The sequence below is a fragment of the Nyctereutes procyonoides genome, unplaced genomic scaffold (assembly GCF_905146905.1).
Source record: "Nyctereutes procyonoides isolate TBG_1078 unplaced genomic scaffold, NYPRO_anot_genome, whole genome shotgun sequence".
Lineage (NCBI taxonomy): Eukaryota > Metazoa > Chordata > Mammalia > Carnivora > Canidae > Nyctereutes > Nyctereutes procyonoides.
The window spans coordinates 36,239,238-36,252,861 of NW_026575024.1; the positions used below are offsets into that span (position 1 = coordinate 36,239,238).

The 13,624-nt window shown below is 50.3% G+C and overlaps 1 protein-coding gene across 1 annotated transcript in view; it reads right to left on the reverse strand.

Moving 5' to 3' along the window:
* Positions 1–1,401: 1,401 nt before the first annotated feature.
* Positions 1,402–13,624, reverse strand: part of JAG1 (jagged canonical Notch ligand 1) — a 36,381-nt gene continuing 24,158 nt past the window's right edge. Inside the window, exons 9-26 of the mRNA XM_055346029.1 lie at positions 13,396–13,509; positions 12,687–12,800; positions 12,222–12,268; positions 11,701–11,874; positions 11,156–11,306; positions 10,184–10,348; positions 9,595–9,708; positions 8,956–9,069; positions 8,736–8,849; positions 8,477–8,593; positions 7,952–7,979; positions 7,387–7,472; positions 6,174–6,287; positions 5,511–5,620; positions 5,178–5,411; positions 4,860–4,991; positions 4,528–4,678; positions 1,402–3,709 (exon numbers count right to left, since the gene is read on the reverse strand). Of these exons, the coding sequence (XP_055202004.1) occupies positions 3,252–3,709; positions 4,528–4,678; positions 4,860–4,991; positions 5,178–5,411; positions 5,511–5,620; positions 6,174–6,287; positions 7,387–7,472; positions 7,952–7,979; positions 8,477–8,593; positions 8,736–8,849; positions 8,956–9,069; positions 9,595–9,708; positions 10,184–10,348; positions 11,156–11,306; positions 11,701–11,874; positions 12,222–12,268; positions 12,687–12,800; positions 13,396–13,509 (2,537 nt within the window). The 3' untranslated portion in view covers positions 1,402–3,251. The remainder of the gene's footprint in view (positions 3,710–4,527; positions 4,679–4,859; positions 4,992–5,177; positions 5,412–5,510; positions 5,621–6,173; positions 6,288–7,386; positions 7,473–7,951; positions 7,980–8,476; positions 8,594–8,735; positions 8,850–8,955; positions 9,070–9,594; positions 9,709–10,183; positions 10,349–11,155; positions 11,307–11,700; positions 11,875–12,221; positions 12,269–12,686; positions 12,801–13,395; positions 13,510–13,624) is intronic.

The following is a 13,624-nucleotide window of genomic DNA, read 5'->3' on the forward strand; positions in this document are numbered from 1 at the left end:
AGGGTCTGCTTAAACGAGGGCTCAGAACATTGCTGGGGAATGGGAAAGGTATGGAGTCCCTTCTTTTCCAGCTTGTTCCCACGATAACCAGGGCTCCCTTGCCGGATTCCCTCTACCTGGAAAAGAGGGAAACTGCCCATTATGATTAAGGTCCTGGCTTTGAGCCATGCCCAGAGGAGCCTGATCTCTGCCTTCTCACTACTGAGATGGCTTCTTAAAACAACAAATGTGAATCTCAAGATCACATCCCCCCTGGAATCAAGAATTGCAGAGGCTCGTTAAACTTTTTTTTTTTTCCTCTTGGCACAAAAGCAAGCACTTGGCAACTACCCAAGGAATTCTGGGGTCCTGAAGAATCCAAGTTCACAAACCACCGGAGCAAGATATTGCCTCGGGATGGTGTTTGAGTGCTGCTAAATCGGACTGTGTCTTGGCTCCCTAGGTCTGTACCAGAGCACTTCTCCCTGTGACCCCACCTTGCAGAAACCAGCTGTCCCACAGCAGAGATTAGGGACAGAAAGTATTGCTACAGCAGGGCAGGGAGTCGTCACGGGATTCCAGGTCCTTCGGTCTGCTTTCCCAGCAAGCCCTAATGCATAGTTACGGATTCTGACTCCTCAGTACTCTGCTCATGCACAGGAAACTTGGGATATTTTAAAGCCCATTGCCCATTCTTAAGCAGATGCCCATCAGAGAACACAGTTCCTAGTCCAGTAGAAGAGAATTTTCCCAAGAAAGAGTATAAAAGCATACTATGAAACTCAGAGGTGGACGTATGGCCTGAATGTGCAGCGCTAGGGGACAGCTCCAGGGAGGTTAGGCTTTGGCTCACTCATCAGAAGCAGGGAACTCCTGGCAACTCCACGAAGCTGCTGGAAGCCATCCATGTGCCCGTCACTCTGGCTCATCTCTGACTACTGAGGTGCCAGAGGCAAAGCTTTCCCAGCCCCACCCGTGATGTGCGGGCAGGGCCATTCTGGCCTCTGGCACCAGCAGCCACAAGGAGAACCACAGTTCACCTGTCCTGAACAGGTGGGGATGGTTGGCCTCTGGAACCTCCAGGAAGGCCAGATACCTGGCACCCCACAGCTGCACTGATTCCCTTGGAACAAGGTGATGAGTACATGGCTCTAACCCCAGAAGCTTGTAACTACCACCTCCTGTGCAGCGAGGAAACCGCCCTGGAGGCGTAAGCGTGCACAGAAGCCACGAGGGTGTGGTCTAAAATGATGGCAGGACATTAATATTAATCCAAACAGCCAGGGGAAAAAAAAAAAAAAGATCGAAAGCACCGAATCTCCCTCTTCCTCCCCCAACACTAATTCCAAGCTTTTTAAAACCCCTTTTAGTGCGGTGGGCATTTCCCGTGAGTGCTCACAAACAATTCACCTCCACACTACAGGCCATTAATCCAGTGGTGTTTATTCAAGCAGTATTCACACTTGCTGTTGAATAACAAGGGAATCCAGGACCCCCGAGCTGGGGCTCTCACAGCTCTGGCTTCACAGCAGCCCATGGTTTTTTGAGAACTTCAGCTGAAATTTTGTGGCTGAAAAGGCTTTCAGTCTTCCTCAGCACCCCTGTCAAGCACAGCCTGTTTATCACACCCTGATTACCAGAACGGCCTCGGTGGGGTGGCAAAGGCACAAGGTAGAGCCAAGCAAAACTACAGAAGCTCAGAAGAGGCCACACTGTTCCAGGTTTCATACAAAAAATTTAATAAATAGTACTTTTCAAAATTTATTGCCAGGAACAACACATCGAAGATGCATTTTTATGTTCATAACACTAATAGGACAATACAGAGTATCTTCACGGTCTCCGTAGTGAGCCGACGACGTGAACTGTTTTAGAAGCCGTTTTGATCTTCAACTTTGTAAATAGCATTTTTATTTCCTCACTTAAGGCAGGCAGTGTATTCTATGGCAAATCTAAACAGTGATCTTACTGGACATTTTAAGGTTCAAGTATTCAACTAGCTTATAAGAATACTCCCTAAATGCAGTAGATAACAAACAAACAAAAAAAATCTACAAGTGGTTCAGTATTACATACGAATGGTGAAAAGAAATCAGAATTTACAAAATAAGATTGGTGTGCTTCCAACTTCACACAATTTGATATTTTTAATGATATTCAACCACTCACATTTTGGCTACGTTAAGTTGAAGCTCAACATGTTCTCTTAAACTGCTGTGTAGCCGATCACCTGCCTGTCTCTTTTCAAGTCTAAAGCATAAAAAAACAAAAAAACAAAAAAAAAAACCACCTGCTTTTCTAGACTAATTTTCAAACTGCCTCAGTCCTTAAAACGTGTTTTAAAGTGATGCTATAGAAGGTGTTTTAAACATCTGACGTCGTACAAAAAAAAAAAAAAATTCCACCAGTATTCCAGGCACTGAAGCCCATCCTATTGTTTTAAACTATTTTCAAACACCTTAGTTTTGGCTTATAGGCAACACGTAATAAGAAAATAAGTTCAAAAAAATAAAGCCATACACTTAACAATGCTATCAAAAACCTTCAATTCTAAACACGTACATATAAATAAAAAGGAATGATGTTTTAAGGCTCTTGATTATTAAGTTAATAAATCAAATATACACAGTGATTAATAAAAAAGAATTATTTACATAACTATACAAAATTCTACTTTTGACACATTTTTCCTCTTTAAATTCTTCATTTTACCAGCAACCGCTGACATCAAGGTCCCCCCTCCCCCAACAACAAAATACAATAAAAAAAATAAATAATAAACTCATTTGTGATAGTTGCTGTGGTTCTGAGCTGCAAAAGGCACTTTCAAATACAGAACTACTTGTACGTCATCATAAAACCAATATACAAAAACAACTCAAGAGTCAATAAATATAAATAAAAACTATGATCCTAAGACTGCATCACCATCGGGACATCTGGCAGAGGTGGAAGCTCAAGGCCCCGGGGCCGGGCATTCTCCTGGGAGCCTGGTCCGAGAGGTGTCAGCTGTGGGGCAGGGGCGGCGGCGGTGGGGGGGGGGGGCACTTTGGACTGGTTTTTGCATAGCTGTGAGCTGCAGCATTGGATTTCCCAGCCAACCACAGAAACTACCATTGCCAGTGTAAGCCAGCTTGTCAAAACTTAAATTAACACAGGATTCTAAGTCAACGACAGCCTCAGACTGGAAGAGGACAGGACAGCTGAAGAACTGAACTACAAGCCCCCAGCACCCTCCGACTCTACCTAGCGGCAGCAGCGCCTGCTGTCTGCTATACGATGTACTCCATCCGGTTTAGGCTCTGGGCACTTTCCAGGTCCCTGTTGTCCTGTTTGTTTGTCCAGTTTGGGTGTTTGGCTGGCGTGCCGTTGGGAGGCTTCTCCTCTCGGTCTACCAGCGTGTATGCGGGCTGCTTGGCAAACCGGGCTTTCTGCTGGTGCTTATCCATGTCGTCCTCCTCCACCTCTGAGTTGTGTGTCCTTATTTTTGACATTTTGGAGTTTTTGTTCTCGTAGTCCTTGACGGGGACTGTGTTGGCCCCATGCTTCTCGATGGGGTTCTTGATCTGGTTCAGCTGCTCCCGCACGTTGTTGGTGGTGTTGTCCTCGGAGGCCGAGCGCGCGTGGCTGCTGGGCTTCCGCCGCTTCCGCACGCACCAGTAGAAGGCCGTCACCAGGCAACAGATCCAAGCCACCGTTAAGACAGAGCTCAGCAGAGGGACCAGGAAATCTGTAAGGCGGGCACAAAACCAATTAACTCTCAAAGAAGAAGGGGAAAAAAAAAAAAGCCATCACACGAACAAAAGAATACCAACAGTGGTGCTCCTGTCCTTAATTCCTGAAAGGGGTGCCATGGGGACAAGTCCCTTTTCACAACCACATATTGTCACTTCACAGCTTGATAAGCCAGGACCAGGGCCCGTGGGGACCGTGACGTGCTGGTCTCCAGAGACCGGGCACAGCAGCAGCTCCTGCAGGCTCCTGACTCCCGTGTGGAGAGGAGCATCTGGTTCATGCAAGGGAAGTCTGGCTACTCAGGCGGCAGCTCATTAGAAGAGCTGGTTTTCAGCATTACCAGAAACCTGATCAGAGCGTGCATAGCTCCGATGGGCCGTGCTCTCAGGCACCCCGGTTCTCACCTAGCTAGAATAATGGTGGTCTAAAGGTGTGGCTCCCCTGCAGGGCCATACAGCTGCCTATCAAACCCGCGTCTCTCAATGCTTAGGCCGGGTGATCCCACGACACCAGGATGCCACCAGCTCGAGGCGCAGCAATGCTCTGCCCTAGGGCTTTGCAGGGGGTCTGCAAACAATGCATGCTCCACAGGGGTGCCTGCTTCCGAGAGCACTGGCAGCATGGAAAAACGGTACTTCTGCCCATCACCACGGGACCTTGGTCAAGGCAGCTGGTCCCAGTTTTTCCACCAGTTAAATGGGGGTGGGGGGGGGTTCCTTGAGAGAAGCTGTCAGCTAATGCCCTCCCTGAACGGTGAGCCGAGATCCGTCGGGCAGTCCTCATGCGAAAGGACTGTCCCCACCTGCCACCTACCTGTTCTGTTCTTCAGAGGCCGCCTCTGTACTCGCACTTCCGCCACAGCAGCGATCAGTGAGCTATTCCCGTCACGTTTACTAACGAGGTCTATGATTTTGTCAGTGATTTCCTTGATAGGGTTTCCATCGTCCCGTATGTCTTCAGCAGACTGGAAAAAGAAGGGCCAGATGTGGGATCAGGGCAACACTACACAGCAGCCATCACTGAAAGTGACTTAGCCCGTGTGCCAAGCTGTTTCAGTGTCCTTGCTCTGTCTGGACACCGGCTAACTGGACTTTGAGAACTACCCTGCAGTCGAGTCATGAGGCGTGACTGGGTCTCATACTTACAATGGCCACATGTATTTCATTGTTCGCAGAAGGGGAAGGCTCACAAGCTATGTAGATTGAATATTCAGCAGAAACGTTCTTTAAAATATTCAGATTCCTCAATTCGCTGCAGATATGCTCTGTGGTTAGACCCTAGAAACACATGTAAAAACCACACATGTAAGATACTGGAAGGAACAGGAAAAAAATAAAAAAGGCTGACGTTTCCTTGCAAGTTAGGAATTTAAGCTAAGGGGAAGATCCTAGCTTGCAATGCTCCTGCTTTGGAACCAGCAGACACACACCGCCAGCCCAAACTGAATGAGAAGTTATTCGTACCGGTGACATCATCTCTTTGTTGAAGGTGAATGTGATGTTGGCACAGTTATCCTGGTAGTAGGGGTCAGAGGTACACTTGGTCTTCACCGGCTGGAGACTGGAAGACCGACACTCGCCCACGCCCGTGCAGGGGCGGACGAAACACTGGTCCTCCAGGATAGGGATGCAGCTCTGCCCGCTGGGGCACTCGCTGTGCCCTTTGTGAAGCAGGCAAGGTCGAGGGCCGCACCAGACCTGGAGGCAAGGGGAGAGGAGATGGAGTGGGCAGCTCAGGAGAAACACCCAGCAGCAATCTAGAACCCAGGTGAGAGGCAGAGGGCCCTCATGCTGTACCTTGGAGCAGGCGATCCTTCCGTTCAGGCACTGGCAGGTATTGCAGTCATCGTCCCACTTGGCCCCATCTGGGATCACACTTCCCATAGTGATGCAAGGTTTCCCTGAAACTGAAAGGTAGAGCGCATGAGTGGAACAGAGTTCCTTTTCTATTGACCGTTCTCTCTATTCTTCACTCCCTCCCTGTCAGGGAGGGGCTGTACCTTTGCCCTGTGCCACGGGGCAACAGGTGTTCTTCCCTCACCTGCTGCCTTTGCACGTGGCCTCAGGACGTGTGGGGCCTGTGCAGCACTAGGGGATGTGATGCGGGCAGCCTCTCGCAGTTGAGATATGGCCGCTGGCCCAAGGAGGGTGACGAAGCACACAGAACAGAACTGAGCCCAGCCTGCATGCCCATGAGCAATGCAAATAAAAGCCTGCTGTAAGCCGCAGGTTTGGGGGTGGTTTGTCACACGGCAAAACTTCGGGAGTTGACTAATAACAGCTATCCTGTTTGTAGGGGACCCCCTAAGTTTCCCCGTCCCTGTGGCCCCCTGTGCGTATCCCCGCCATGTTCTCCTTTAGCACAGTGCCTACTCAGGGACAGTCAAAGGGTAACCGTGGTGACTGTAGTGCCCACCGCCCCCACAAGACACATGGGCAGCTGCAGCCTGACCCACATACCTTCCTGGCACTTGGCACCGCTGTGCCCTGGGGGGCAGACGCACCGGTAGCCATTAATCTCATCCACACAGGTTGCCCCAAAGGCACACGGTGAGGACTGGCATTCATTGATGTCTAGGAGAAATGGAGACCAACTTTAGGCTCCAATGGGAAGCAATGACATTCTTCTAAGTTTTTACTAATCTAACATACAGATAGAAAAGCGTATAAACCCTAGGTATAAGCTTGATGAATTATGTAACCAACACCCGAATAAACCGATCAGTAGCCCCCAAATTTCCACTAGTCACTTCCTCCCAAAGATCATCATTAGCCTGACTTCAAGCTGCTGGGAATCATTTCAGGAGGAGGCACTTTTTAATTAAGTAAGTTCCTTTTCATCAGATACTACAACTTAAGAGCAAGGGTAAAGTTCTTGAGAAAGGTCAAATATTTTAACCCTTGCAGGCCTTGTAGGCTTTGTCATGACTACCCTTGTTATAGCAAGAAAGCAGCTTTAGATAGTATATAAAAGAGTAGCTGTGTGCCGATAAAACTTTATTTACAAAAACAGGCAGTGGGCCAAGGCTACAGTTTGCCCACACAATTTAGAAACATGGGATAGACCAAATGTACCCCATTTTGGTGAACACCAGTCAGCCCCAGACTTGAGGATCTCAAACACTAGTAAAATTCCAAATAATTTGGCGATGAGAATAACAAAAAATACAAGTATCACTCTCTCCTCTCAAACTAAAAGGCATATAAGAAAGTAGGAAAAGGCTCAAAATAGGCTTTAGGCAGCCTGAAAAACTGCAGTGCCTGTCTCCCATTTTAATTTCACTAAGGCCGGATCAATCCTTTGGGAACCACAACCGTAGTCCTGGCCACTGTCCTCAGCTCGGTCCTCTGTGGCAAATGTCCACTTGCCCCTAATTTCAGGTAGTCATGAGGAAAAGCACCCTTTCTTGGGGCCTCAGAACAGATTAATCATCAGACCCTGTGGCTGCTCCTCTCTCCCTTGGAAGAGGGCTGTGTCCCCTGGGGAAGGAACAGCAAGGACCTGGGACATTCCAGCCAGGCTATCCTAATCGCAGCTGGAGGTGGGAGGTTCTGGGCCTCTCAGAGCTACAGAGAGCAGTAACCTTAACTTTTCAAGATGAAAAGTCTCAGGCTGAGGGCTGAATCAGGGGGAAGAAGGCCACTGGGGAAACCAACCAGGGCTGGTCCTTACTTATTCTGCAGTCGGGTCCAGCAAAACCAGGGGCACACTCACACCGGTACCAGTTGTCTCCATCCACGCACGTGCCACTGTTGTAACTAAGAAGAAAGCAAAGACGGCCTCCGTTACCGACCTCCTGATCCACGACTCCACCAGCCAGTTAACCACAGGCGGCCACACCAGTTCCATTCAGCAGCTCTCACCCCTGGCCACACACCCCTGTAGCCTGGGGAGATTTCAAAATAATGGTGCCTGGGTCCCAACCCCAGAGAGTCTCATTTCATGGGGCTGTGCTGCAATCCAGGCATTGGGACTCCTAAAAGCTCCCCAGGTGATTCTTATGCACAGCCAAGGTTGAGAATCGTTGAGAATAATCACAGCCCCCAACCAAGACATGACCTGGCTAATTAGAGTGTGGTCCACGGACCAGCAGGACCTGGGAGCTTGTTAGACAGGAAGGGTCTGCAGCCCCACCCAGACCTCCTGCCTCAGAACCTGCATCTTAGACAGGACCCCCAGGTGATGCCCATGCACATCGTAGCCAGCAAGGGCTGGCTTCCAAGGCGCTCATGCTTACCAAGGATGAGGACTGCAGTCATTGGTATCTGCAAAGTAAAAAGACGACTTAATAGCGAGGCCTTCACCGGGCAAAGCAGTTTTAACCCTAAGTAGAAGCACCACTTATTTCCATTAATACCCGTATGATCACACTGTAGTTTACACCGGCAAAATGCGCTTAAGACCTCTGCTCAATTGGAACCAGGCCTGCACCACACTTTGTTCTGTGTGCCGTGGGACATTACACAGGAAGAGGCCCCGCTCAGGGCGGGAAGGGGGCTGTGAGAATGGAAGGAGACAGGCTGCTGGTCAGACCCACGCTGGGAACAGAGACACCATCTGTCTCCACTTATCTCATCGGCGACTTTCTCATGCCCAGGTCAGGGCTGCGGTCCATCAAGTGCATTAGAACAGACCCAGGTGATGCAGAAGCAGACATCAAACAGCCCTGCTTCTGGTTTCCATCGCGAGTCCCTGAGGGTGTCAGGATGAACTCCTGCAGCCCTCTGTGGAGTTCAAGGCGGGTGGGGCAGGGGACACTCACTCTGAGCGCAGATCGGCCCCTCCCAGCCTTCTTTGCAGACACACGTGAAGGAGTCCCCGTTGACCACACAGGTGCCCCCGTTGTGGCAAGGGTTGGGTAGGCAGCTACTATTTCGGGCTGTAAGACAAGACAAGACAGGACCACCCTCCCTGAGGATCCAAAGAGAGTAGGAGAGCTGAGAAGCAGACCGCCAGGAAAGCGGTCCTAGGTGTTGAGATGGCCATACCCACTGCCCACCCCATGTGGGGCAGAAAGCTACCTATGTTGCAGGTCGTCCCTTCCCAGCCTCCAGGACACATGCACTTGAAAGCATCCCCTTCGTCATAGCAGGTGCCACCGTTGTTGCACGTGGCCTCATCACACTGGCTGTCACCTGGAGGAGGGGGATCTCCATGTGAGGCCCTGGTCAGCCCCCCTCACAGAAGACAGGGTGGTGGGAAGGGGTCGTGGAGAGGGGGCCCCAGCCAGCTACCACTTACGCGAATGGCAGGTCTTTCCTTTCCACCCGTTTTTACAGTCACAGTAGAAGTCGTTGACGAGGTCACGACATGAGCCACCATTGTGGCAGGGATTCTGGCTGCAGTCGTTAATGTCTAGAATCAAAGAGGAGACACCCAGCTCCAGAAGCTTCTAGGGCCATCTACGGCATGTCAGAGCCACACCCTTCCTATGGCCACTTCCACCCACAGCTTTCCACTCTAAGGTCCAAGACCAGCTGAGCCATCCATCCTGGGACTTCAACACCTTCACTCTTCTCCTCAGCTGGGTTACTGTTAACCCCACAAGGTGGCAAGACAAGGGCAGGCCTCTGTCACTCCCATGGAAGTTAAAAATCAGGACAGGCACAAATTACTATTAAAACAGAAAGAAGACTACTTTCTCTGCAAGCAGGGATATTTAGCCTAATGACAGTCTGTTTCTACAGCTCCTCAGCAGAAGTTCCTCCCCTTTGGCCGTCCTCAGCATTCACAAATACAGACGGGACACCGGCAATGCTGTCCCAGGACAGGAACGGTTGGGGTCTTACTATCTAATTCCCATTGAAAAGGCAAGCTTCCCTGATGCTACCTCCTACCCCAGCATCCCAGAGCTGTCTGGCCCAGGGAGACCACACTCACTGGTTTCACAGTAGGCCCCCTCCCAGCCGTCACTGCAGATGCACTTGTAGGAGTTGACCCCATCGATGCAAGTGCCGCCGTTTTTACAGGGATTGCTCTCGCAGTCATTAATATCTGTGAAACGAAGACAAAAAAAGCTGGTAAGTAAAGGACCACGAATGCCATAGCCAGGCACTGGCCCAAAGGCCACCTCCTGAGAAAATGGGCAGCCAGGCACCTCAACATCCTCAACTCCATCAGGAAGGTTTTTCCGACTTCAGCAAGCAGCCTACCAGGCAGAAGCCTCCAGAGGATACGTTGTCTGTTTTATTTAATGCCTTGGAGGCTAAGCTACTTGGATGGAGTGGGGAAGAAAAGCCTACAGAAAGCAGGACCACCCAAACTAGTAAGATTCCAGAACGTAAACGTGCTGAAGGGTCAGAGGTGTCTGTGATCTCAATAAATTAAACACAACTCGGTCTTAGATCTTAGATGTAATGGTAAACCGTCACTGGTCTCGACTGAAATGAATCAAGCTCAAATGCTCCCTTGAAGTGGGCAGAGGAGGGGTGGGGGGCACCACACCCCATTCCCCGAACAGGGGTCTTACTTTCATGGCAGTACGTTCCAGTGAAGCCTTTGTTACAGTCACAGGTGAATTTGCCTCCCGACTGACTCTTGCACTTCCCATGGGGACCACAGACGTTCGAGGAGATGTACCGCACCCCCTCAGGTGTGTCGTTGGAAGCCATGGCCACTGTGCAGCTGTCAATCACTAGAAGGCAGACTCGGGGTCAGATCAGGGCCACAGACCCATAAGGCATGGCATTCCTAAGCTGAGGACCTCCGCCCAAGCTCGCTTTCCTGGAAACAGGCACCCTTTGGCTAATGAGGGTAAGGAATCAAGAGGCACCCCGGGGCCAAGACTCTGGCGATGTGCCACATCACACTGTGACAGGCAAAGCCGAGACTCCAGACAGACAGAAGCTCTATTTTTTTTTTTTTAAGGCATTTTCGCCCTACGTGGCTAAGAAGCCTCTGTGTCTGTGGGCCCCTCTCCTCCTACCTCTGACATCTCCTCAGTCGGGCAGAAGCTTGCTACGGGGAGGAGGAGCTTTACTTCCTACCTAAGCAAGCAGGAAGGACAGAGAACCCGCAGAGCTAGGCCACCTAATACAACGACCATGAGACACGTGGGGCTATTTAGATTTGAATGAACTGGAGTCAAGGAAGTTTCCAGTCGTAGCGGTCACACTAAATGCTCCTGTGGCTAGCACACCTGACAGTGCAGACAGCACACATCTCCAGTGCTGCAGACAGTTCTTCCGGCAGCACTGCTTTGGGGAAGGTCTCGGGGTTGCAAATCAGCCCACCCCAGAACAGGAATGCTACGTGTGGACAAGGTTCTCCCACTGGCAGGCCCGGACAGAGGGTTTCCCACGTGTTCTGGCTCCCCTAGCGAGGCAGGTTAGGGCGTTACCGTCTCACCCAGCCAGCTTCTGAGAATATTGGGGGGTACTGACAAATAGGGGTAGAGGAGTGAGCCTCGGAGGCCAGCCAGGACCACAGGTGGGGCGGGTACCTTCGCAGGGAGTCGTGCGGCAATGGTCTTTGAGGTGGGAGCAGTTCTTGCCTTCGTAGTCCTCGGGACACTTGCAGAAATAGTCGCTGGCACGGTTGTAGCACTGGGCACCGTTCTGGCAGGGATTGGGCTCACAATAATCTATGTCCAGCTGCCAGGAGCAGGGAAGGGGGAGAGGAAACAGAGGTGTGATTAGAACTGCTCTGGGGCAGCAGATGCTGGAATCTGACCCCTTCACCTCCTTCCAGTTGGAGAACACCCTACATAATAGACAGTTATGTCCTAGAGACTGTCCAGGGATGCATGGCAAAACAGGGCAGAGTGGGAGAGCACGGAGTTGGGGGCACAAACGGACGGGCTGCTGACACTGTGAACAAAACCCACTCCTTGGTGTCCTTCCACCTGTATTCACCGAGCAGAAGTCCCTGGTCACTGGATGGTAACAGATTTCATGGCAAGTCCAGAGATCAGGACAGGAACTGGGCAGGGGTGGGGAGCTGCTCTGCTGTAGAAACTTGGCCTTTGGAGGTTCTAGCCCCACTCACCTGACAGAGGTTTCCAGAGAAACCAGTGGGACACAGACACTGGAATCTGTTGATTTCATTCTGACAGTGACCCCCATTCAAACAGGGGTTGCTGGCGCATTCATCGATGTCTCTCTCACAGTGATCGCCTGCATAGCCAGGTGGACAGATACAGCGATAACCATTAACCAAATCCTGGAAGAGGAGAAGGAGGGGGGGGGAGAAACACATGCTTTTTCCTCTGTATTCCACAAACATGGGGCTTTGGCAGTCTAGCACACCCGCTGCCCTTCCACTGAATCCCTGACATCGCTAAATGCCCAGCCTCTCGCAACGTGTGGGAGGAATTTCTATAGGCTTGCCTTCGAGATGGCTCCCAGGGGGGCTGGGAAGGTAACAGGAGCCCAAATGAAACTTGCAGAGAATCACTTTTCACCTGCATTTTTAGAATCTCAGAGGGATCAAGCTCTCCCAGGGTCACATAGATCTTAACAGATTTGTGCCAATCAGTAAGGTTTTCACTTAAGCAAAGATTCACATACCCGACAGGAGGCATCATTCTGACACTGGCCAAGGCAGTCATTAATATCTGAAAAATAAACAAGTTGTCATATTAAAGAGGCAATTTACATTGAAATTGGGCTTAATTGAAAAGCGTTCTCCGCTCAGGACAGATAAAAGCCTCAAATCAGATGTCCTGTGTGCTTCTCCTGACATGCGGTTATTACACTGGGTGGGAACCCTCCCTCATTCCTCCAGACTGAGCGAGTGAAACCTCACATCATGGTTTTAGCCACCTTATCAGCATGCGGCTGTTTTACCGGCTAATGAGCTGATAAAGTGCATGTTTTCATTTCTGCACTGACCACTCCCTCCCCAAAACCATTCCCTCTCTGAGGTTTTCCTTTAACCGCTCAAGTCTTAGAGCTGGAGCTGACATAGAGGCTGAGGAAAGCCTTTAATACCCAAGTCTCAACAAAAATCAAAATCGAAACAAAGGGACTCACTTATGTCACAATTCTGACCCGTCCAGCCAGGGAGGCAATCACAGTAGTAGCTCGCAATCAGGTTCTTACAGGATTTGGCATTTACACAAGGTTTGGCCTCACATTCATTTGCATCTGAAAGAAAATGTGGAGGGGCATTGAGAAATGGGAGATTTACCCCCACTCCCCCACCCCCGCCCAAACACACCCTATCAATAGTTAGTCTGAACTAGGAGACGTTTTAATAACCTCACTAAATCAGAGACTAGGTTCCCACTATTTGGAACAGCTGATCCCTCTCCCTAGCCATTACCCAATAAGGAATGCTAATTGATAACTTTCTGGCTGGTGGTTAACAACTGGCCCCCAACAGGAGAGCAAAACGCCACCAGGCATTGCTGTGCGAGCGCGGCGCAGCCTAGTTGCTGGGATTTAAATGTGGCAGGAAGAATGCAGACAGCTCATTCCTCATGAGACCATCCCCGTGGAACCCAGCTGAACACTCCTCGGACAGGCGATTGACATGGTTCAAGGAATCCCACGACTTTCCCACAGGGCCTAAAGAGCTAGGCCATTAGCATTCAAGTACCCTCTCCCAGGCCCGCTGGACTCCTGACAATAAATTACTTTTTAGTATGATGGTGTGCAAACTCACACCACTAGCCACAGGCTCATCTCCAGTAACAACTCGGATCCATAAGGGCCAACCTGGGTGCCCAAACTTCCTTACCTAACTGGCACGTTTTGCCAGTCCACTGGGGTGGGCACACGCACTTGAATCCATTAACCAAGTCCTGGCAGGTGCCCCCGTGGGAACAGTTATTTGGAGAACAGTCATCAATGTCTGTTGGACAAAAGGGAAGCGGGTTGGCAATTTAATCTCAGTCCGTTTGACAATTAGATAATTTAATGCCAACCCTCACATGAGGGGCCTTCACTTAAGAGCCAGACACCTGCTC